The sequence below is a fragment of the Acipenser ruthenus genome, chromosome 23, assembly GCF_902713425.1.
Source record: "Acipenser ruthenus chromosome 23, fAciRut3.2 maternal haplotype, whole genome shotgun sequence".
Classification (NCBI taxonomy): Eukaryota; Metazoa; Chordata; class Actinopteri; order Acipenseriformes; family Acipenseridae; genus Acipenser; species Acipenser ruthenus.
In genome coordinates, this window is record NC_081211.1 from 1592517 (window position 1) to 1617467 (window position 24951).

The 24951-nt window shown below is 43.9% G+C and overlaps 2 protein-coding genes across 2 annotated transcripts; both read left to right on the plus strand.

Moving 5' to 3' along the window:
* The first annotated feature begins 202 nt into the window (after positions 1-202).
* LOC117414033 (hippocalcin-like protein 4) lies at positions 203-13384 on the plus strand. The gene is made up of 4 exons (XM_034023640.3): positions 203-420; positions 10649-10822; positions 11079-11294; positions 12090-13384. The coding sequence occupies exons 2-4, from the start codon at positions 10661-10663 to the stop codon at positions 12285-12287; spliced, it is 576 nt and encodes a 191-aa protein (XP_033879531.1). The 5' UTR covers positions 203-420; positions 10649-10660; the 3' UTR covers positions 12288-13384.
* A 2514-nt stretch (positions 13385-15898) lies between these two features.
* LOC117413089 (cytosolic 5'-nucleotidase 1A-like) lies at positions 15899-24427 on the plus strand. The gene is made up of 6 exons (XM_058997365.1): positions 15899-16269; positions 19447-19614; positions 20282-20411; positions 21674-21796; positions 22571-22755; positions 22948-24427. Exons 1-6 carry the CDS (start codon positions 16144-16146, stop codon positions 23311-23313), a joined length of 1098 nt encoding a protein of 365 aa, XP_058853348.1. The 5' UTR covers positions 15899-16143; the 3' UTR covers positions 23314-24427.
* Positions 24428-24951: the final 524 nt, after the last annotated feature.

The following is a 24951-nucleotide window of genomic DNA, read 5'->3' on the forward strand; positions in this document are numbered from 1 at the left end:
AAACAGCTATAGTTCTGGGCAGCCTTTGATTAGACCGCCTCCTGTAACAGAATTATTAGCGGGGGAGACCAACCAGTAGAAAGACACAAACCCGGAGAACTTATTTGCATAAACATTTATTGTCTGACTATATCCAATCGCTGTTCGCGGGGGCGGTTCCCATGTAAATGAGCTGGCAAACGAGAGGCAGTGAGCGCTCCGTTCACATTGCAGAGCATAGGAGCGCACAGAGCTGACTGGCACGGTAGTGATAATTGCAATTGGGAATACGTTTAACAAAGCGAGTCGCTTCAAAGTGCTTATTATATCCGCTATTCAGCAGCAAACTAGTGCTGTATTACTCAGCTACGAGTTACTGTGTAAAAGGCTTGCCAAATCTAATTTGGAACTAAAAGTTTGACACAGATTGTGAATTCGTAGGTGAGTTGATTTTAATCTGCATTATTATTATTATTATTATTATTATTATTATTATTATTATTATTATTATTATTATTATTATTATTATTACTGTTGTTATTAAACAGTGCGTATTAATGAAAACGGATAGCGTGCGTAATGGTAGCTAAATAAAAAGGCTGTTTTACATTTTTTTGTAGTGCATTGTTACATAAATTATAATTGTGTGTAATTATTATTATTATTATTATTATTATTATTATTATTATTATTATTATTATACGTGGTGCTTTGTGTAAAATACGTCTATTTCTTTATCAGTCTGTTCTGTCTAATAACTGTCAGTGTGGATACGAATTTGCATTTTATCCATCAGTCTGTCACTCTCTTGTCTGTGCAAAGGTAGGACATGTCTTTTCAACACACACATATTCTGTAGTGTGCTTGCGCGTGTGTGTGTGTACTATTTAGGCATAGCATTATACATGCATGTATGCATTTAGGTATGCATGTGTGTGTGTATGCATGTATGTATGTATGTATGTATGTATGTATGTGGGTATTTGCCTTGAATTGATATAAAGATAGACAGATATACAGTGGTCATTATGCAAACGTTTTTGGGGAAAAAAACAAAAACTACAAAAAGCTCCCAATATGATCATGTTTGCAAACCTTCATTTTGATTTTGATCGCAGAAAAGCTGCTGATTCAATAAAGTGGTGTTTTTTGTGTTGGACAAACAGCAAAGGCGATGCAATTTTTAATTACAATATGCAATAGGATATTTCGTTCAGTGAAGCAGTATGTCTCTCTCTATACTAAACACTGCAGTACTACAGTTTGTTGAACTGGGATCCAAAGAGCTGATGGTCCTGGTTGCCACACTGGAGGACTAATCAAGTGTGCAACAGGCAGTAATACATGGGGGGGGGGGGGCATTCCTTACCCCACCATCCTGTATGCATTCATAAACATTAGTGATGGGAATCAGGAATAAATGCAACATCTGTAATGAAGCATATTAAATGACATCTCGTTGAATCCATATACCCATAAGATTCAACGCCTGAAGATCCTGAGATTCCAGAAGCTTGCAACAACGATCCTTCAATTAAAAGGCTAATCCACATGGTCACAAGTCACAGTGCAAGCAAGAAGGAACTGGAAAGACTAGAGGCTGTGTTTGTTTACAGTGAGATGCAGGCAACAAGGCAAGCAGAGCTGGAGAAGGATGCTGGAATGAGGGGAGGCAAACGCAGCAACCAGCCTGATTTACATATGGAACTGATACAAGCTTAGCTGAAGGAGCTTCTCCATTAGCACTGCTGGTATAGCTCTAGCTGTGGCCCTTGATGTCTGCAAATTCATGTCTTGAGTAGTGCGGAGTGAACTACACACTAGCTACACCCTGTGGCTTCGCAATGTTACTGCAGCTTCCTGGACCTGCGTGTTATACTATAAAAAGTGACGCATCAATATGATGGCTCGTAATGTTGGAATTGGCAGAAGATAATTACACTTGGAGCAAACATGTGGCTACTGATCTGGTCCTAGCATTAGAAACGCAACATCTAGACAGCAAGGTAGCTCCCAGTCATTGCATTTTCAGCAGGGTTTATGTTGTAGCTATAACAGCAGTAATACCCTCCCTATGGGTGATTATTGATTGTTTTGGACCGGAGGGGGGGGGGGGGGGGAAGGGGAGAAAGAGGGAGTCCATCTGTACACAAGATAAGATGTACTGGGATTCTGAGAAATGCTTCACTGTGATTGGTTGATTTATGGTATGTGATTTATAATACAAACATAAATGAATGAATTAATAACCAGTCCCCTATATGAAGCCAAAATAGAGGCTGCCTCATGAACATGCATGGAGAGCATTCGTGGTTATTCCATGAAGGAGCATGTCTGCAGCCGTCCTCATCTGTGAAATAAACAGCTCAGTGAATTCTGCTTAGCAGCGCAGCATCATTGGAAACATACAGATTCGCCACTGTTGTTCGATTTGAACGAATGCAAGATAGAGTCCCATAAAATTTTAAAAATCACTCCATTTCATATCATCTAACGCTACGTCCTTCAACGCTTGCTGCATATGTAAGGATAGGACTTGTATCAGAGACCGGGTTAGTGCAGGCAGCCTTTAAACAAAGGCGTGTTGTACTAGGAGTACAGCAAACACATAACAGAGACAATGCAACATGAAGCAGCCTTAGAGTGCGTCTGGAATACACTGAAGAGATACATAAGAGAGCATACATTGTCATCAAATCTCAACAGAGCAATCAGCAGTGCTATGCAGTAGCCTTTTGTTCCTCAGTCATTGCTGAGTTTCAGTGCTAAATGTCTTTTCCTATTCTGGAAGGCGTGTGTGATTATGAGTCATGGTTCTGAAGGTGTCTGCATCGGGGAGCAGCAATGCCTGGGTCGTGATGTTCACAGGCTTGGTTTTCAGTTTGCTGGGCGTACGTGAAGGAATCTGAAACTGTACGACACTGAATAAGATCCACTCAGCGTGTTTTTCCGTGTTTAAAAGGCTGCTGTATCATTGAGAAGAAATGCCGGTGAAGCTTCTAAGTTTAATTCGTAACAAGGCAACTGCTTAGCAATGGCATTTAGGATGCATTCTGTACATACTGAGCCACAAAGTTAACATGAATTCATTATGACTCGTGTTCATTAGCAGGTACAGGGGCAATAAGAGTGTGTGGCAGTGAAGTGGCAGTGTCGCATTAGCAGTGCAGCATGGACCTCCTAGGCTGGTATGAGGGGGTCTTGTTTGAAAAGTGTATGGACTGAAATATGCAATCATTGATGGGTCTTCTATCCTTAGTTTCCTTACATCATTTTATTCCTCTTTCTGTATTACAGTCTGGTAGCTGCTGTTTGTCTTATAGACTGCCTCGTGATGTGGTTCCTAATAAAGTGGCCGGCCATGCTGTCTGTTCTGGTGTGGGGTCAGAGAGAGATGAAACAGTCCAGGGAATCATTGCTGGCTGTATTACAGCGACTGGGGAATACAAGACTGGTGTAAGAGGAGTTAACTAGAGCAATTAATAAGCCATGTGGAGTAATTACTGCCTAATTCATTAAACATCTCCCTATCCACATTAAACCCCTTACTATAAATAATGTATGTGCTCCACCAGCCATGCCCCACTGCAAGCAGAGAGCTATCGGCCTGCCACAAAATCAACATCGGCCTGCTACAGAATCCCAGTGTTAGATTAGAGTGGGATTTGGACACGTTGTCAGTTTGGAACGCTAACGTTATTAAGATAGGCAGCTCACACAAATCAGAACACAAGCTGTATTTATGTAGTTTTGGCTAAAAAACCTGCTGTGTCCTATTTTGAGGACAGTTAAGTTAGACGTGCCCGTAATCAGAGCAGTGAAATTACACGCTGGCTGTGAAGCTCAACACATAGAAAATGGAGCTTCATCATCACTGCGGGGACGAGAACACCAAGACGTTTATCATTTTTAGGCTTCCGTTTCTTATTTAATATTGAGGCATCATAAATGCATCTGAAGGGCTATATTTGCAGAATGAACAGCGACATTTAGACTTAACTTTTGCAGTTAACAGAATCAGAGGAAGATATCATAACAATATAGTTAAAGAGAAAATTAAAATAACAGGTAGATTCTGCCAGTTAAAAATGCTCCACGAAATTACAAAGTAACCTGACTTCAAATGAGGCCAATGGCTAAATCGTTTTTTCAATTCTGTTTATGCAGGATGTTTACAAATTTTGTTTTCTTCTGATGTATCTGTCCTGGGATTTAAACATCCATCCAGAGACACAAATAACAAATCCTGCACGAGACTCTCAGTGCTATTTTTTTTCCAAATCATCATTAGCACATTTTTTTTTCTGAATGGAAAAAAAAAAGCAATTAAAAAATGTAATAAGAAACAACTTAATACATAATTCAGGCACCTGGATCAAATGTCTTTATTGGGCTTCAGAGAAAATTGTGCTTATGACAAATTTGAGAAAATGTGTAGTATATTGTAGTATATTTAACTGGATTGTATTAAACGACTCAGCTTTTGAGTCGTTTGCAGCTCATCTCAAGGTCTGCAGAGGAACATAGCAAGCTGATATGAGAAGCTTCACCTTGTAGCTCTCTCTCTCTCTCTCTCTCTCTCTCTCTCTCTCTCTCTCTCTCTCTCTCTCTCTCTCTCTCTCTCTCCTCCAAGCAGAATGAATGCATTGCTATAGAAACCGTTCTCGATCCGGCACAGAGAGCTTCATTTACAATGTTGCAGCGAGGAGGGGCCCCTGCCTGCTCCTGCTCCTGATGGGACTCAAAGGAGCGAGGGATTTGCAGCAGGAGACTGGAGTCAGGAAGATAAGGGCTCAGCCTGGCATTCCTAGATTCAGAGCGTCTTCTTATTAGTCCTGTATAACAATACACCATCACCTTTGCAAAGCGCTCTTCACATGGTGGACTGCAGTACACTGCTCTCAAACACATGAGCGCAGTATTAAATACTGTACGAGGTTCGGTGTAGCTTTTGTCACTGATCGTCAATTGTGTTTCTGTTGCTGGTGCAAGCTGTGGTCTGCTTCTCTAATTCTCTAGGTGTTTGATGGTATCCCACAGTTTTTTTTTCAGACTTTCTCTAAGGGCAGAGTGTTCTGTCTTTGGGGATTACGCAGCTGTGAACCAGTTTAATTGGGCTGCTGTGCACGCTGATGCATTGTTGAGATCAATTATTAAACAGTGGGACTTTACCCTCTAATGAGTGTTCAAAGTTTAGAAACGGTCTGTCTATGGAACCTACAGTATGAGTCACATTCAATATGATTCATCCTCTTCACTCGAAGGTAACGGGGGTCTGAATGGCTGAATCACAGCTTCACCTGTTTACAGAAATGCAGTCCATGTTGTTACCCAGCAGGATAACACGCTCCGTAGCCAGTCCATCTGTCGCCGTGGCAACGGCTTGCATTGGAAGGCTGGATAAAGAGCTTTGTGGGTGGAAATGTGTTTCATCACAAAAAGGGGTCCGCAGCGAGCACTGCAGAGGTTATGTGATGCTGCACGGGTCTGTGTGATAAAAACCGAATATTGTGTTTAAACAGACTTCTCTTCGATTCTTCTAGCTGTTTCGTTTTAGTTAGCACGTAATAAAGCACCACCAGGTGAACTAATATTAATAAATATATATAAAAAAATAATGCCGTCAACAGACTGATAAAATGTTTAGATTTAACAGGATGGCCTTACTACTGAAGATTTTAATTATCGTCTGTGCAAGCTGTTTTTGAAATCACGTTGCATCCCGTTTTTTTTTTCAGAGCATCTATAAAAAGCACTGTACCAGCAGAAACATTCTGTGCTCATTTTGTATTCCTACCTAGCAGACCAGGCACAGTCTTTCTTGATCCTAAAAATACGCAGGTGCACACCTTCTCAAATGTGCTCCCAGCAGACACTCTTGCTTTTCCCTTGTCTGATCCCTACAAGCCCTGAGTGATGCTCTGCTTTGCTCAACCATGCACTGCCTCCTCCTTCGCAATCTCTGCCTCGGCTTCCACTTCCTTGAAGGAGTGCCAGTCGAGGTTTTAAAATCCTTACCTCTTATTAGCACTGGCAATATTAACGCTGCCCCCTGCCCTTGGCTTCAGTTCGCTGTGGCACATGACCCGAGTTTGGAATATGCAAGTTATTTCAACGCTGTGCATGCAATGTTATTGCTGTTTCCTGCTAACCAATCACTCACAGTGGTCTACTGCAATCAGACACTGGGCGAGATTCTCCAAGCTATTTACTCCAACATCGTCATTAGCGCGTTTTACTTTTTATCTGAAAGGAAGAAACACCCGTTCAAAATCTTAAACGAATAAGAGAATAACTGCCGACTACTCACAAGACCCGAAATTCAAAGAGTTATTTATTTCTGGTTTAGTAACTTTATGAAGTGCGTTATTTTATCGCTTTCTGATAAAATTGTGCTGTTAACGATTTGGATTAAATAGACAGTAGCTTTGAGGTACTAACATGATGATCTGTGTGGTTGTTTTTTAATTATTGCAGATCCTGAATTAAGATTAACATTAGGATTTTCAGAACAGTCAAAAGAGGAGCATTGAGAATGCCAGCAAAGCTAATAAGTGGCTGGATTAGAAAGCGCTGCTTGCATGTTCTGTAATCCTCAGCACCTCCTATGATTAACCCCTTTGATACCTTTTCCATTTTATAATGATCATGTCTACGCTGATCTTGTGAAAGGAAGGCCGCGTGGTTTCTGTGCACTCGACTAAATTCATTAACACTCTCTTTTTTTGTGACATTGATTGGACCCTATTCACAGAGCGGTTCAATTGCAAGTGCACATTGTAATTGCACATTACATAATTATATTAGATGAATGCTTTAATCAGATTACAGTGCAGGTTGAAATGAAGTTGAGCTGCATGAAAACTGCAGTGCTTAAAAACTGCAGTTTTTAAAATCAACATCGGATCATGCCCAAATGTACTTGGAGAGTATGATATACGCTTGAAAAAGATTGGTGCAAATTTAACCCTTTCATGGATATATAAAAACCTCTTCTGGTCTTTATATGAGGACATACGGAAGATGCAAATGCATGATGACCTCATATGAGTATGCCATTTGTCCCCCCATATAAAGCAATGGAAAACACATTGAAAGAATTTTCAATGACCTATATATTTACTATGTGTCCAAAACTAGTTTGTTTTCAGCTCATTTGAATGTTTCCTGCATGAAAGGGTTAAGGAATCTTGAGGAAGCTAGCCCTGCTCTTGGGTATTTGATGGATTGCTCCTCCTTGGAGAGGAGTGTTTGTGTTGATATCGGCGGACAGAGCTGTGCAGAGCTCTGTGCTCTTCTTGCTAGTCGATGCTATTTTGCATCAGTCTGCCTTGACAAGCTGGGTGTCAAAGAGGTGACAGAAACTCATAACAGCAGCAAAATGAAATGTCAGAGGCTTTCAGTCTTAACTGGGACCCTGGGACAATAAAGATAAGCAGTGATTGTCGTCTCCCTCCTTCCCTCCCTCCTGTCTCTCTGTCGCTTGCTCTCCCTCCCTCTCTCGCTCCATGCAGCGGAACTAATCTTCTGTGATATGGCTGCAGGGATTGGCAGCCCGCAGTCTTCTCAATGTTATTGCTGCACTGAAGGAACATTCCTTGAACCTCCTGGCCTGTGTTCTTTTATTTCTGGAGAGCAGGTGGCTGCAGAGGTACTGTAACTCGTGCACAGGACTTGCTCCTTCATTACTTTTCACTGGTCCTTAAGCACTGTCTATGTTTCAAGAAATGATGGTAAAACTACAAGGTTACCATTCACATTTGCCATGCATAACTGGAACAGAGGCTGTTCAAGTCCCATACTCACATTGTGCAGCTTCACACTTCCTCGAGCCAGGGAAAGAAATAGGCGTGTCCTTCTTTGATCATACATACTTCAACTGCATAATGATCAGCAGAGTAGCGAAATCTTGTGAACGCTGAGGAGAGTTAGGGGTTTGATTCGAATCCATTGTGTTGTCGTTGTTTGTGGTTTGCTAAAGTAATACAGGTATATTTACATTAGTGGTAAACTGCTATTAATATGGTATGGCAGTGCTATTTTAGGCTATTTATTTTAAATCAGTTGAAGATCTCTTTCGTTGGAAATGCTTGATTTACACATGCCGCAGTTTCACTGAAAGTAGGATGTTATAAAATTAGAACATTTGGAAATTAAAGCCTGATGAAACTGAATAGGCTCTACACGGAGGAAAGGGCAGTCATTTAGTCTTTTATAATTGAAGAAAATGTATTAATAATGAAAAGTTCAACTCTCCAATGATCAGGGGAGCAGTGTAAATGGCGCCACAGCGAAAACAGGGCAGGAAAATTGATTTAAAAAGAAAAACCTGGAGGACCTCACCCTCGGCACCTTTCATTTAGCTTCAACAAGGGATGATAAACGGAGACGTGCTCGAGAGAACGTCAAGAAATGAAACGCAGCCTTGAGCTAACAGCCACGTCCCTCGTTGCTAAGCAGTTTATCTCACAAGGTTACATTTTCCTGTTTCGAATGCAGGAAAGAGCGAAAAAGAAAACAAGCACTGTGGCTGACCTCAATTAGGGAACAGATCCGTTTGTGTTGCTAGGCACCACGGACCCAGCTGAACCACTTCCCCTTTTCCTAACAAATCTGTGATACTCAAAGGAAGGGGAGATCACTGGGAGCCACCGGACTGGATTTCTTCTGCAATGATCGGCAGTCCACAGGCATACCAACTGCATCCTGACAGACAGACAGACAGACAGGCAGAGAGCAGCAACAACACACTAGGTTGACAGTCTGTGTGTCCTTAGCGTTTTCTTTTTTTCTCAGTCATAGATGAATGGAATAGAGGAAGTCCACAGACTGGTGCATTTTGCAACTTGGATTAGGCAGAAGGCGAACATATATATATGAACATATGTATTGCACATTTAATGTAGATATTCACGCTGTGTCGCTTCTTGAAAGCGCGTCAAGGTTAAAAGACATGTCAAGTTGTTGGTTGGCAGATCTAAACCCTACTGCGTGCCAGTGTACTGGAATGGGTTTTTGTTGTTGTTTTATTTCCATTGGGGAATGGTGATACAGTTTGACAGTTTGTGGAGTCTTGTGCCGGCGCTGGGAGAGTGCAGCCCGGGGTAGTAAAGCTGCTGGATGGTGAATCAGAAGTCTTGCCTCGTTACACATTTCACAGGAGGCTGTGGGGATTGTGAACTTCACTGCAGGCTTTCTTTAAAGGGGCAGACAGGCAGGCAGGCAGGTCATCCTCAATACCGAGGGACACTCAACCCTCCCAGCATCCCTGGGAAAGGGGTTCCCTAAAAGCAATGTGGAAGAACAGGGGGAGACGGGGGATATCCCTCGTCAGGCTGCTAGCAAACCTATTTCCTATTGCATATCTTCACCACCTTATTTTAAGGATATGATTCATTGTGTATTGGTGAGCAGCAGCTGTCTCATTGTGCCTTTTAACAAACTAGCACCAGTCCATCATGAATGATCATTTTTTTTATTACACATCATATTATTATTATTATTATTATTATTATTATTATTATTATTATTATTATTATTATTATTATTACCTTCTTTTCAGTATTTTATTTGCTTTTTTTCCATCTCCCACTATGGTGTGCACAGCGCTATAACATGCCCTCATGCACTTACCCATTCCTCAAATAACAACTGTCCATTTACACCTCTCTTTCACAGGGAGGGGCTAAATACTCCATCCACTGTGTAAAAACACTTGTCACACTGATGAAGACTGCAGACGCAGCGCCTGTCTATATGTAGTTATAGATGAACCGGATTGGTAACTTCTGATACAAACATATGTGTTCTCCACCCCCAAATGATACCGTGTGGATCTCTCTTGATGTTCCTGTTAAGAGGAATGAGCTGGCTATTACACATATTAGACAGTGGCCTTGAGCAGGTGTGAACAGGTCAATTACAGTAAGACAGTGTCTGTCACACAGGGAAGGATAAAGGAAATAGGGTTTTGTGAATGGATGCTTGAGCTTTGTATTTCACCAGCCCAACCAGCTTGCAAACCCCTTCAATGGATTTCTTGTTCTCTTCAATACAATGGCAGAGGCACCTTGAACAGCCTTGTCTTAAGCATGCCACTAATGATTTAATTCAGCTTTCAGCGGTTGGGGGATGGCAAGTGTGTGCAGTGGCTTGGTTCCCTTCCCCCTTGTGTTCCCGACTCTATAATTCAGCAGCTCCGCAGGGCAACGTGCAGTCATGGTCCTGTGATCCGCCACGGTGCCTTCCCTAAAGAAAACTATTAATAAACCACACTGCAGAGGAGACAGCAGCGGGAAGGGAACAGGGAGTGGCGGCTTGTTTTATTTTCAGATTGCTGAACAAGCGCAGGCAGCTCTTCTTAGTTCACATCACCAAACCAACACACTGTTCAGCACAGTCTCCGGTTGAGCCAGGGCTGAATAGCAGGTAGGGGTGGTCAGGTCAGGATTTGGGTACACTGGCTTATAGAGCTGTGGGGGGAGGCGCTTAACGTATGGTGTGTATCTGACCGCCAATGACACTGTTCATGGAAAATGAAATAATAAAGTTAATACATTTCACTCTTAGTAATGTATGCTTAACAATGCCAATTACATTGGCTGTGTTGTGCAGAAATGGCTGTGGTTAACTTTTGCTTTTCCCTTTTCGCCTGTGTGTCTATGTGCAGTTGTGTTGCGCGATGGGGAAACACAACAGCAAGCTGGCTCCGGAGGTTCTGGACGACCTGTCAAAGAGTACAGAGTTCAACGAGAGCGAGCTGAAGCAGTGGTACAAGGGCTTCCTGAAGGACTGTCCCACCGGCATCCTCAACCTGGAGGAGTTCCAGCAGCTCTACGTCAAGGTCAGAGCCCAGGGGCGAGAGCATAGAGCACAGAACACAGAACACAGAGCACAGAACACAGAGCACAGAACACAGAACACAGAACACAGAGCACAGAGCACAGAACACAGAGCACAGAACACCACAGAACACAGACAAAATCGCTACTACTGTGAAGAGAGGTCCAGGGTGTGACGGGATATGCTTCTCAATATAAGGTCTGATACCGAGCGTTACCTGCTGTACAGAGTGTCTGTGGTTCTTGTTTCCTCTCCAGTTCTTCCCGTACGGAGATGCCTCCAAGTTCGCACAGCATGCCTTCCGGACGTTCGATAAGAACGGGGACGGGACCATCGACTTCCGGGAGTTCATCTGTGCCCTGTCCATAACATCCCGGGGCAGCTTTGAGCAGAAACTCAACTGGGCCTTCAACATGTACGACCTGGACGGAGACGGCAAGATCACACGCATGGAGATGCTGGAGATCATTGAGGTGAGAGGAGATCATTGAGGTGAGAGGAGGTCATTGAGCTAAGAAGAGGAGATCATTGAAGCTGAGAGGAGATCATTGAGGTGAGAGGAGATCATTGAAGCTGAGAGGTGATCATTGAGGTGAGAAGAGGTCATTGAGCTGAGAGGAGATCATTGAGGTGAGAGGAGATCATTGAGGTGAGAAGAGGTCATTGAGCTAAGAAGAGGAGATCATTGAAGTTGAGAGGAGATCATTGAGCTGAGAGGAGATCATTGAGCTGAGAGGAGATCATTGAGCTGAGAGGGGATCATTGAGCTGAGAGGGGATCATTGAGCTGAGAGGAGATCATTGAGCTGAGAGGAGATCATTGAGCTGAGAGGAGATCATTGAGCTGAGAGGGGATCATTGAGCTGAGAGGAGATCATTGAGCTGAGAGGAGATCATTGAGGTGAGAAGAGATCATTGAGCTGAGAGGAGATCATTGAGGTGAGAAGAGATCATTGAGCTGAGAGGTGAGAAGAGATCATTGAGGTGACAGATGATTGAGGTGAGAGGAGATCATTGAGGTGAGGAGATCTCTTTAATTATCTCCATGTCATGCCATGAAACCAAAGAATTAGGAAAGAAGAAGGTAAAAACAACAATTGAAAATGGTATACATGTGTTCTTTTGACTCAGAGGAGTTTGATACCTTGACACGCGACACATCAGGTCCATGTCTAGGCCAGTATTTCCTCACTGTTCTGTCTCTGGTAAGTCTGGATGACGAGTTGCCAGCTGTAGCTGTCTGAAGGCAGTCCCTCTGTGTCTCTGCAGGCGATCTATAAGATGGTGGGCACGGTGATCATGATGCGCATGAATGAGGACGGGCTGACCCCGCAGCAGCGCGTCGACAAGATCTTCAGCAAGATGGACAGGGATCACAACGACGAGATCACGCTCGAGGAGTTCAAGGAGGCAGCCAAGAGCGACCCCTCCATCGTGCTGCTGCTGCAGTGCGACATGCAGAAATAGATGAGGGAGAGGGAAGAGAGGGAGAAGGGAGAGGGGGAGAGGGACTCCCACAGCATCTGGAGCTAGCAGGGGTGTGCTGGGACCAGCTTATCTGTTTATGTTACTCGCCAGCTTCGGTACCGTAATGTTTTTACGGCTCCCCTCAGAGTTGTTTAGTACACTTTTTAGTTCAGTTGGGATAGAGCCGTCCTCTCGCCCATGTTGGTCCACAGGTATTAGTGCCCCCACCCAATCTTCTCTGTGCTGAGCAGAGCGTCCTTTTTTAGAGGAAATATTGAATTTGGGTGCCACCTGTTTTTCCCTCTAACTGGAAAGGGATTAGCTGTCTAGCAAAGGAAGAAAGAAAGAAAGAAAGAAATAGATATGGTTCAATGTGTGGAACGGAGCTGCTCAGTAGCGTTGTACCCTCTGCTGGGACTTGTCCAGTATATTTGAAATTAAAAGTTCTAATGCACAATGATTAGGGAAGCAGTAAAAAAGGTACTGAAGTTAATAAAGGGTGAAATCCAAGGGACTTTTCCTTTAATATCTTTTTAATGCAAAAAAATACAAAGAAATGGGGATTCCTACTCTTTGACCACTGTGTGTCAGTAATGTTCAATTTGAAGTGCCAATGAAGAGACTTTTTCCCGGGACAAATTGATTGTATATAAGGAAGTTTAGATCTGTCAATTTTAAAATTCCCTGCGTGCCATAAATTAACTAACAGGCGTTCGGGCTGTTGAAGCCTAAACTACTTTGAAACCTGAGATTTAAAATAACTGGTAGATTCAAAGTTCCAAGCAGATTTCACAGGTAAAATGTCGTGTTAATTTTGTCTGCACATCCCTGCTCTTAGCCGGCCCCTCCTCTCCCAGCTCCTATTAAACTGAGTCTCAAAGGCAGACCGAACAAAGCTTTTTAATCCTAGGGCAACTCCGGTCAAAGTGCTCTAACCAGAAGCACTGGAGTTCCTTTAGATCTGTGACTCTGGAAACAAGTTAAAGACTTCATACTTCTTACATGAGAAACAACCCAGGCAGAACTGCAGTAAATGAGCATTGCATTGCAGTTACAGGCTGCAGTTTAAAGCAACTGGCCACTATACATTTTTTTTTTAAATAAATAATGTGCTGTTTTTAAGTCTTTACAAAGGGGGAAAAATTCTTCTGCTGTATTTCGTTCTAGCATCCCCCTAGTGGTGACATACCTACACTGCAGGTCCCCTGTATCTAGTATCTATACCCGAGCCCTGTCCTGACGTCACCAGCACCTGCACTGCGCTGTCTCCATGCAACCTATAGAAACCCCAAGTGAGAGCCGAGCCTGCACTGAGAGTCACACCAGACTTAGAAAATGGCAGAATATGTATCTACATATTTATTTATATTTTTATATATTTTAAACGGAAACTATATTGATCAACAGTAATCATTGAGTATATAGTGAATATAGATAAAACACGCAGTGTGATCTTTCATGGTTTATAGAAGCAGTTAGATGAAAAAAACAAACAGCTGTGGGTCTTTACCACCTAGTAAAAGCACTGTACTGTACTATTCATCCCAAACTTTTTTGCAGTCGGAAGTTTCTGATCAAATGTTGAATTAGGGTGCAGTAGAAATGAAACCTTATAAAAGTTTCTATTAGTAAAAGGAAAGTGTAATAAAGCATATTGATACCACAGCATAGTTGTAAAGTCCAGAGAGGCATGTCAAAGCATATTAGAAATGGTAACAAGGTATAAGCATGGTGGAAACAGCCGTTACTCTGCACTTAGTTACACCACGAAAACATTTTGTACAATAACTTTCTTAAGCAATACGTTTCCTTTTGGTAGTGCTGGATTGTAAATGACTATGGGGGACAATGCGTTGTTCTGCTGACAAGGGGAAGCTGGCGAGCAGCAAGTGAAGTGCAGTCCGACCGCTCTGCCCTGCAGCTGCTCCGCTGCTGCTTATTTCACTGGAATGCAATCCACTTTTACTGCAGTGAAGCCGCTGCAGTTCTTCATGTGTTCTGTCAATGTATATTTCTATACAGTATTTAACAGGGTGAATTACCAGGGAACCGGAGGGAGGGGCGGGGGGGGCGGGGGGCGGGGGGGGGGGGGACCGGGCTCTTAACACTCCAGCTCCACACTCACCCCCCCACGAGAGAAAGCCTTGTGGTTCCATGTCTGTGCAATATTCAGTTCTGCATTGTATACCTGTGCTGTAGACGTACACTTTATTTTTATCGTTATTATTATTATTGAGTACCGTTTTTTCAATATTGTATGGCTCTTAATACTAAGAGATGTGTAATTATTTTTAATACATAGAGAATTAAATATATGGATGTCAAAAGCTGTATCTGAGTGTTTTTTTTTTATTTGTTGGAATATATATATATATATATATATATATATATATATATATATATATGTGTGTGTGTGTGTGTGTTTAAAACACAAGCTTTCAATTGGTGGATAATGTAAACGAAATGGACAGTCAACAATCTGTCGCTTTCTATGAATACCACTATAGAGGGCCGTGTTGCCTGTATTTGCACCTGGGTTTCATACAACGAAGTCCAACTGCAGCCTACCCAGCGCTGACAGGGAGATTCAGTGATGGTGCAAAAACACTAGATTTTATGTGTGCAGTGCTTTAAGTTACCACAAGAGGCCTCCCTTGCCATACAAATAAAATAATGCAACTTGTGCAGCTGTGGGAGCCGCTGCTAAGCAACCAGCACTGCAGCGTCACTCACAAACACTTTGAACTTGTTCAATGGCAATCCTATTAGCAGCACAGCTGGAGAGGGGAGCAGGAAAGAGGGGCTTGAGGAGAGGGACTCTTGAACAGTAATACAAACCATCGGCTGATGTGGATGGCTTCCGCATTGGGAACTCATCAAATCAACGTCAAGTGCCAAACAAGCACGTGAAAGACAGCAGGCATTTCTGACCCCGTTACAGATCCGCATTCACAGCAGATGGTAAGAAAAATACTCATCTGTTGGCAAAGAGAGGAAAGTGACACATGAAGCCTGTGCTGACATCAGACCACTTTCACAGGGATCCCAATGCTGTTCTCTGTATCTAGAACAGTGCACTAATAATTATGTATTTATTTATTTTCATAGGAAAACACAGCAGAGCTGTAACCTGACAAGGGTAAACAGACTCCACATGGTCTTGCTCAAGATCACTGATAGTGCTTTCAAATGTCAGGGGTGGCAGATGCATTACAGATGCGTTGGTCACGTGAGGGGTCAGATCGTTTTCACAGTAGTGTGCTACAGAGGGGACAGCGCATGTCAGATATGTGTATAGCAGCCTGAGCTCTCTACAAGGGGTTAAAAAGGGGGCGGGGTCACAGACAGCGCAGCAGGCTGTCAACAGAGAGACCCAGAGGATTACAAGAGCTCCATTTAAAGAGATTAGAATTGCATAGTGAGGGTGAGAGAGAGAGAGAGAGAGAGAGAGAGAGAGAGAGAGAGAGGGAGGGAGTAATAGAGGGGGGAGAGAGCGAGAGAGAGGGGGAGAGGAGAAAGAGAGAGGGAGGGGGAGTGAGAGAGAAGGGAGAGAGGGGGAGAGGAGAAAAAGAGGGAGGGGGAGTGAGAGAGAGGGGAGAGAGTGGGGGGAGAGGAGAGAGTGAGGGAGAGAGGGAGAGGGAGCAACACACCACAACAAGCACTCAGGGTTGCCAGAGATAGACACTTACTCCTGATGATCATATATATTTAGTTTGAAATCCACCTCTCTCCCCTGGTACTCCATCCTGTGTTGTCCGTCTGACTGTCTTTCAATCTCAAGGATTTTATCCCTCAGTAGCTCTCGAGACCTGCATAGCGGTTAATTGAGGAATTTGTTCGCTTGGGTGCAGCAACGATGAGTCAAAACTCCCCTCCTGCCCACGGCAGGACAGGGACGGACGCGGCCAACGGAGAGGACCAGTCCACCTGGGATGCCAAGGGTTTCTACAACAAGCTGGCCCCCACCAAGAAACCGAAAACGGTAGGGCCTGTTGAATTATTCACTGCTTTCCCCTTGGGAGGTCTTTTCAAGGAAACCGCAGCATGTGTGAGTGAGGTTTCTCTGCTGCTGCCGCTGCAGAATGTACTGCAATGCAATGACTATATGCATGAGGAAACTGACATAGATGGGAATGGCATTCTAATCTCCGCCTCTGTTTGAACCCTGTAATCAAGCTTAATTTTCCTTGAGAAATTCATGCTTTAATGCTTTTTATGTACCAGTCATGTTACCAGACCTTTTTGCAATGAAGGTCTTTGGGGCCTGGTATTAACAGCAGAGGGGTTCCAGATATTACACTGATCACCTGACTATGACAGTGTGGTCAGCATTAATACAGGGTTAAACTGAACTGTATATATATATATATATATATAACAGGAACGCAGTCAGGCAGTCAGGAAAGGAAAGCAGATTATATTCAGTAGCCATTTGGTGTCTCTGTGCCAGCTGTCCAAAAGTGATTCACTGTGACATTTTAAAATGTATTAGACGCATTCATCGTGCTATTAATAATAATAATAATAATAATAATAATAATAATAATAATAATAATAATAATACTTGCTATCTTACAGTACGGGCTGCAGTTATCTGCTGTCAAACAGCATTAAACAGCTACTCAAGGCTTAGAACCCTTTTAAGTATTGAGGGTCAAATGGATTTGAACCAGTCAGTACAAAAACACTTTCGATTACCACAAACTGGTTACCCCGAGATCTGGGTCCTATTGGCTCTGGTTATATGATCCATGCATCCACACATTACAGAATCATTTAGTATTCTGATACACATTTGTTCCAAGGAGAAAAGGCAGTCTATAAATAGACCCTGCAGCCCTCCCCCTAGACTCTGTGCATACCCTGCTCTGTCAGTGTGCAGACGTGATACCCTGTGCCATGTTTGCGGTTTCCCTTGCTGTTCCCATGCTGGTTCTACGCAACTGTCATGCTGCAGACGATCTTCAGCAGCACTGCTGCAGTGCCACTACAGTGAAGCAGAGCTCTGCTGTTAACGGGAGAGATTTTGTATTGGCTGCTTAAGGGATTGGCAGCTACTGTCCTTCCTGGCTGGGTCTTTTGTTTCAGCCATGTTCTTAATTGTGGTCCAATGAAACCTCCATCCTGGCCCTAAAGCAGCTGATTACTTTGTTAAACCTGTGAAGCCTGGTTGAAATAATGACCCAGCCAGGAAGGTCAATAATTGCCAAGCCCTTAAGCAGTCAATACAAAATCTCAATGTGTCAGTGTTCTAGTCGACTACTCGTATACAAAAAAAAACTTCAAAACTGCAAAATCTCAGCAATCGTCATATTTTTTGTTCTAGATCAGTGGTGCACAACTCAGGTCATGGGGGGCCGGTGCCCCTCCCGGTTTTTGTTCTAACCATATCCTAAATGAGTTAATTGGACCAATTAAGCTTCTAATAAGGTTCAATAAAGTGCTTTAGGGTGCAGTTGGAATAAAAACCTGCAGGGACAGCGGCCCTCCAGGACCGAGTTGTGCACCATTGTTCTAGAACCTGTCCTGGCAAGTTTGCACAAGAACAAAGTATTTTGATCTCCTGGAGAGTGACTCTAAACTATGCACGTGACACACAACACCAGAAAAGACTGCAATGCTCATTTACATCCTGATTCTCAGAACTGGGGAGGGAGGGACTCAAACACTCATTGTATAACCCGTTAATTGGCCACACCTGTTGTGTTCACAGTGAGAGATTCTCTGACCCGCTCACGAGGCTTATGAGAATTCCCTTGAAACACGTCACATTTTTATTGTGGCTCTTCGGTAAAGATATTCATCAGCTGGAAATATTGAGTGTGCGATTGTTTCACTCCAGTGCCAGTAAACTTGCCAAATAATCTGCAATAGCAACACAGGGGTGGCCCCACAATAGCAATACAATGGTTCTGAACAAACAAGGTGATGGTAGCACAAGGACAGCTACAATGATTAAACGATCTAGAAATCCTACAGTCATCCAGTAGGTAACATTGATAATACCACTATTATAGTACTGACAACCAATTCATATTGTACGTCTATTGCAGTAATATTGTCTTGATTTTTCTAACTTGTGCTCAATTTTTGGGACTGGCATTGCAGTGTTGCTGTATAATCTGCATGGATGTGGAAGCATAAGATTAAAAACCAGGATCTTTTTAGTGTCCCGGGAAGGCATATTGAAATCCTCAAAACTGGGGCGATCCAGGGGAAACGGAGGCAGGTGGCAGCCCTGGTGTGCGTACGTGTCTCTGTGTTTGTTCATTTTGATCCCATCTCAGAGTTGCTGTGCTGGCAGGAGCTGCCGGTTTCTGGTTTCAGCACAGCTTATAAAATACCAGCACCAAATACAGAGGGGCAAGGAAGCAGGGAGGCTACAGGACATGAACTAGAAACAGGAAGTTTGCTTTGATGCAATCCAGAACTTTGAAAACTTTGACCTTGAATCTGAAAACCTACAAAAATGTTCTTGGTTCCGCTTCATGAAAAAAAGATGACCTGCAGTGTGACTGGATTCACCCAAAAAATGAATGCGGATTCAACACATGTCGACCGTGCATTATTCTGACAGTGTGGGTGAGAGACTGAGTGCCAGATATTATTATGCACTCTGGAGCACTGAGTGCTCAGCCAGTTCACCGTGATTCCACATGCCGTAAATTCCCCTTTAGATGTGCACTGGCTAAAATTAGTCCAAAGTTCGTTGAGGCGTCAAGTCAAATTTGTCTCATAAAGAACGCCTGCCCTTTTCCTGAAGAGAACCGGCTTGCAGCATAGAGATGCAGATTTATATACATCTAGGATAACGTTTGCCTAACAAATAAATCAGTCAGTGAAGAGCAGCCTATTTACCCAAGTGTTTCAGAGCTATCAGGTAGGATATGCATTCTGTGAATGCGGTTATTACTATCATCACTATATATAAATACCACTGCTAAGGATTTCCAGTACATCCTGTATACAGATGTAATCCAGTTCATAGAACAGTACAGTGTTCGATTTCTAATAAGGTGTGTGTAGGGTGTGTCTCTTATTATAAGACACGGCTTCTTCGCACGTTTTGAACAGCCGTTTTCACCACGGTCCTCTCTTGTGTTTCAATCAGAGGCGCCCTGTGCTGTGTTCATGTTTCTGCGCTCGCTCTCTTTTTCAGCCGAACCCGCAGAATGCCATCACGATCGCTGTGTCGTCGCGGGCTCTCTTCCGGATGGAGGAGGAGCAGAAGATCTACGAGGAGCACGGGGTGGAGGAGTACGTCAAGTACCAGCTGGAGCATGAGGACGAGCCCTTCGAACCCGGGGCCGCCTTCCCCTTCGTCAAGGTCAGGACTCCCGCCGAGCCCATTCTCCCAGCCCTGTTCCAGTACATCCCGGGCACTCCAGCACAGAGCTGTCTAACCTCTTATTACCACACTGATTACCAGGGGCTTCCCATAGAGCCGCCACAGCTACACCCCTCCTCGGGGTTCTTCTCAGTTAAGGTTGCTATGCATAGACACCAGTTTTGCTTCCTAAGACTACCTAAGTCTTTTCAAACCCGTTAAAAGAAACTGAAATGAGAAAAAGCAAGAGAGCCATATTGTGGCACACACTGAGCCACTCTGTAAGCAGATCAATGAAAGAGCACAGTGGTGTGTGTGTGTGTGCTAGACAATCCAGATTGCAATGCATTGGAAAATCTTATAAACCAGCTCAGGGGTTCAAAGAGATCTTATTTTTAAAGTGTCTTGATTCAGCTCAGGCCGTGCAAGGAGTCCAGATCATGCACACAGAGCAGATGTGCTCTTATGAACTCTTATATACAGAGAGATAGTCTGAAGGCTGGGAAGCTGTGCTTCTATACTGACAGTCACACACAATAATGATGTACGCAGGGGAAATCTGTTAACTCCCCCACCTCTCCCGCTCTCCCCCTCTCCCCCTCTCGCTCTCCCCCCTCTCTCCTCTCCCCTCCCCCTCTCTCCTCTCTCCCTGCCCCTGTGTCTTCAGGCTCTGGAGGCAGTGAATGCTCGTCTGAGGGAGCTCTACCCTGAAAGCGAGGAGCTCTTTGACGTCGTGCTGATGACGAACCACCACGCCCAGGTCGGAGTGAGGCTCATTAACACCATCAACCACTACAGTGAGTTACCGGCAGGCTGGTACAACACAAGCAGCACAGCCTGGAGCAGGGGCATTTCAAAACCATCAAACTAAATAATGCATTATTAACATTCTGGCATCAAGAGTTATAACACAGTCAAGTAAGACAGATGTTTTTTTGGTAGATTTAAATTTTTTATCAGGAGAACGCCAATCAAGTTACACCCATGTAAGTCATCTCTTGGCTCGAGCTGTGTGTAACAAGCTGCAGCTGAGCTCCCCTGACTTCAGAAGTAGTTACTTGAGCAATAAACCAACGGGACAATGGAAGAAACTCAAGCCAGTTTAGAGGGACAGAGATGAGTCAGATCAGCAATAACAACATTCCAGGATTGATTCGACTGTCAAATGAAGGGAGTGCTGCGCTTACCTGGCTGCGATGGATTCCAAGCAGGGATAATGACAGTATTAGAGACATTTGGAGGAGGATCACTTTGGCAACACTTACAAGAAACATGCTTATTCAATTATCATGTGGTACAGGGCTTAGAAAAGGCATCAGCTACTTTGCAGCGTGAATCAGTTACCACTGAAGTTGCGAGGTCAAGGCTCAGCAATGGCTCTCACGCTCTGAAGCGCTGTTATACAATCCCATTGGGAGGACCTCAACTTCCTACATCCTCGTCACTATACCACAATAAAGAAAAAAAAACTGCATGGACTAAAACACATTCCACCTTTCATTATGGTCCTGATTCTAATCTGATTGTGATTTTACTAATAGTATTAGTTATTACTGATAATATACAGTTGACTGACTGCAGTGCCCTTGTCTCCTAGCCCTGTGCTGTGTGTCTCCCCCAGTCCTAGCCCTGTGCTGTGTGTCTCCCCCAGTCCTAGCCCTGTGCTGTGTGTCTCCCCCAGTACTAGCCCTGTGCTGTGTGTTGTCTGCTTCCCCTGACTGCAGTGCCCTTGTCTCCTAGCCCTGTGCTGTGTGTTGTCTGCTTCCCCTGACTGCAGTGCCCTTGTCTCCTAGCCCTGTGCTGTGTGTTGTCTGCTTCCCCTGACTGCAGTGCCCTTGTCTCCTAGCCCTGTGCTGTGTGTTGTCTGCTTCCCCTGACTGCAGTGCCCTTGTCTCCTAGCCCTGTGCTGTGTGTTGTCTGCTTCCCCTGACTGTAGTGCCCTTGTCTCCTAGCCCTGTGCTGTGTGTTGTCTGCTTCCCCTGACTGCAGTGCCCTTGTCTCCTAGCCCTGTGCTGTGTGTTGTCTGCTCCCCCTGACTGCAGTGTCCTTGTCTCCACAGACCTGTTCATCGAGCGCTTCTGCATGACAGGGGGGAGGAGCCTCATCGGGTACCTGAAGGCGTATCATACCAACCTCTACCTGTCCTCTGACTCGGGGAAGGTGGGCGAGGCCCTGGGAGAGGGTAAGACAACGTCTCCATCGCAGCGCGCTTCACTGAGCTGGAGCCCGCTGCGTACCACGCCTTCACTGCACCTGCTAACCATTGTGTGAAGGCATACAAAGAGATACAAAGGAATAGCCTACAGCTATGGCCAAATGTTTTGCATCACCTAGAATTATTTTAGAATTGAGACATAATTTAAAAAGATATTTTATTTAACATCATGTTCTAGAGTTATTATACAGCAGATGTTTCTAAATATTGACACATAAAATGTCCCCTTCTTGTACTGCGCAGCGCGATCTTTAGCAGAAATATTTCCGATCTTTGATGCAGCTGCTGTCTTTTTTGTTGAAGACATTGTAAAGAAATCATGCAGCTCTATGCAGTGAGTGTTCAATCATTTACCAGAAGCAAACTAAACCGGCTGCCAGGTTCCTAAATGCATTGGAACAGGTAGTGCGTCAATAAGGCAAACGTTTGCTGTATTTATTTTTAAGTGATACAAAAATATTTATATTTACACTATTCTTCAGAAATAGGAATTTTCACAGGGAACTAGATATTACACGGCAATGGGTTTCACCGTAAAAAAAAACACAGCCTTTGTCATAACGAATCGATTCATTTCTTAAATGAAGTTCTGACTATAAAATATTATAGAAACAACATAGGAAAGTGCAGCAAAGCGTCCCTGGAAATCCCTCCCGATGACCCTTTACTGCTCTGCTGCCACCTGGTCAAAGTCGTGCTTGTCTTATCTCTCCGTCTCTCTACTCTGCCTGCCTCCCCCAGGCATCGCTGCAGCCACCATCTTCAGCCCTGACAAGGTGGTGGAGGTGTCGGACACTCAGCTGCGTGTGGCGTTCGATGGAGACGCAGTCCTCTTCTCGGACGAGTCGGAGCAGATCGTCAAAGCGCACGGCCTGGACAGGTTCTTCGAGCACGAGAAGGAGCATGAGAACAGCCCCCTGGCACACGTAGGTCACGCCTGGTATAAGAAGCACAGGGGAGGCGCCGTTCTGTTAAATGGCTCGCCGATGGGAGTCTTCTCTTGTGCATTAACCCAAAACGATTCGCTCAGCACAACAATTGACAGCAAAAACGCAGAGCGATTTCACAGTGGTCCTTCTCTCTCTCTCTCTCTCTCTCTCTCTCTCTCTCTCTCTCAGGGTCCTCTGAAGGGGTTCCTCGAGGCGCTGGGGAAGCTGCAGAAGAAGTTCTACGCCAAGGGGCAGCGGCTGGAGTGCCCGATTCGCACCTACCTGGTGACGGCCCGCAGTGCCGCCAGCTCGGGAGCCCGGGCCCTAAAGACCCTGCGGAGCTGGGGCCTGGAGACTGACGAGGCTCTCTTCCTGGCGGGGGCCCCCAAGGGCCCGCTCCTAGAGAAGATCCGCCCGCACATCTTCTTCGACGACCAGATGTTCCACGTGGAAGGAGCCACGGAGATGGGCACCGTCTCTGCCCACGTGCCCTACGGCGTGGCACAGAGGTACAAGAAGTCTGCCACCAAAAAGGAGCCAGCCGGAGGCAAGTGAGGAAGCCACAGTCAGCCGATCCCCTCCGGGGGAAAGGAGGTCTAAGAAGAGGCTGTGGCTCTGTGGATCCGGCTTCATCGATGCAGCAACAGACAGCCAGAGCAGGGAAGAGCAAGGGTAGCAGAAGCACCACCTGGACAGGAGACTTTGTTATTTTCATAAGAGGTATATTTTAAAAGGGTCCCTTTTTTTTTTTTTTTTTTTTTTTTTTTTACAGATAATGCACTACACAACTAAACCAAATACAGCGTGTGTTTGGGTATTTACTATTATTATTATTATTATTATTATTATTATTATTATTATTATTATTAGTTCTTCCCCCCCCCCCCCCCGCTTATTAATGTAAGATGTGAACTGTGAGGTGTATGTAGCTTTTAAACTTATCCAGCAGCTTAGTGCTGTCCTTCTATCAGTCAGAACATGTCCGAAACACACTGAATAACTCAGTTTCTAATCATTTTAACCTTTTACTTCCAAACATTTATGTTGCACCTTCTGATTGCCTATTCCTTAAAGGGAAGAGTTTGAAGCTGAAAATGACATATATGTTTGCAATAATTGAGCTATGTTGCCCACAATACACACACACTGGTAATGCACTGTGTCAGGGTGTGCTTCACTATCAGGGTCACGGTGCAACGTTATACGTGTGCTCTATTATATTAAAGTCCTTGTAGTTCCATTTCTGGCCACAGGGTGTCACTAGAGCTTCATTTCAGAAACATTGCTCTGTTACAAATGCATTACTATTTTGTAAACAGACTCAAAATATATCCGTTGTTTTTTGCTTGTTTGTTTGTTTGTTTAATTTACCAGCGCCACGTTCTTGAAATACACATCTGTATCTAGAAAGCACTGCTGTATTTTACGATGACGAATTTACAGCTCAATATTTTTGAAATGTTTACAATGAGAGTTATTATTTTATGAGCGCGTCATGTCTGCACTTGTTATCTAGGTTCCAATGATCTGTACTGTGAGTATATGTGTAAGCTGTTGGGGGAATAGTCTGCACTTTATATTGTGTCTATCTGAGTGTTCATGTGTCTTTCGTTGTTATTTTGCCATGTACGTATAGTCTAACACAGTAAAATATAAGGGTAACACTTTATATTGTGTGTCTAATTACTGTGTATCTACATACTGCAATAGAATCTCAGAGTTTGGAACACCCTAATTTAGAACGGACCGGTCAACTGAACACTCCACTTTCACACGAAAATATGCAATCATTCAAACATGGTTGCAATGCAACCAGCGAGGCGCTCCTATAAGCAACACATTTACCCAGACAAAGGGGAGGCACATTTCAAAGCAAGTGCGGGTAATTTTAATAGGAATATTTCAGTTTTAAACAAAGCATTTTTTTCCAAGCCGAATGAGGTTGCATGACTGAGCAAGCTGCAGGAATGCATTTTGTTTAAAAAACAAAACAAAACAACGAGCACAACGTTAACCCACGTTTTCCTGGAAGTTTTCATCTGTGTTTTTGCTAGTTACAATTTCAATGTGTAGATGTGTGTAGATGACAGATGTACACGTTTATTAAAACCATTAAAAATTGATTTTCAGAGTTACGAACAACCTCCATTCCTAAGGGGTTGATAGATCTGAGGTTCTACAGTAGTTTCCTAG

Excerpts from the sequence above, each read along its gene's own strand:
- LOC117413089 (XM_058997365.1), top strand. The coding sequence starts at position 16,144 with ATGAGTCAAAACTCCCCTCCTGCCCACGGCAGGACAGGGACGGACGCG. Across the intron at positions 20,412-21,673 it reads TAACACCATCAACCACTACA|ACCTGTTCATCGAGCGCTTC; the intron begins GTGAGTTACCGG and ends TTGTCTCCACAG. Across the intron at positions 22,756-22,947 it reads AGAACAGCCCCCTGGCACAC|GGTCCTCTGAAGGGGTTCCT; the intron begins GTAGGTCACGCC and ends TCTCTCTCTCAG.
- LOC117414033 (XM_034023640.3), top strand. The coding sequence starts at position 10,661 with ATGGGGAAACACAACAGCAAGCTGGCTCCGGAGGTTCTGGACGACCTG. Across the intron at positions 10,823-11,078 it reads TCCAGCAGCTCTACGTCAAG|TTCTTCCCGTACGGAGATGC; the intron begins GTCAGAGCCCAG and ends TTTCCTCTCCAG. Across the intron at positions 11,295-12,089 it reads AGATGCTGGAGATCATTGAG|GCGATCTATAAGATGGTGGG; the intron begins GTGAGAGGAGAT and ends GTGTCTCTGCAG.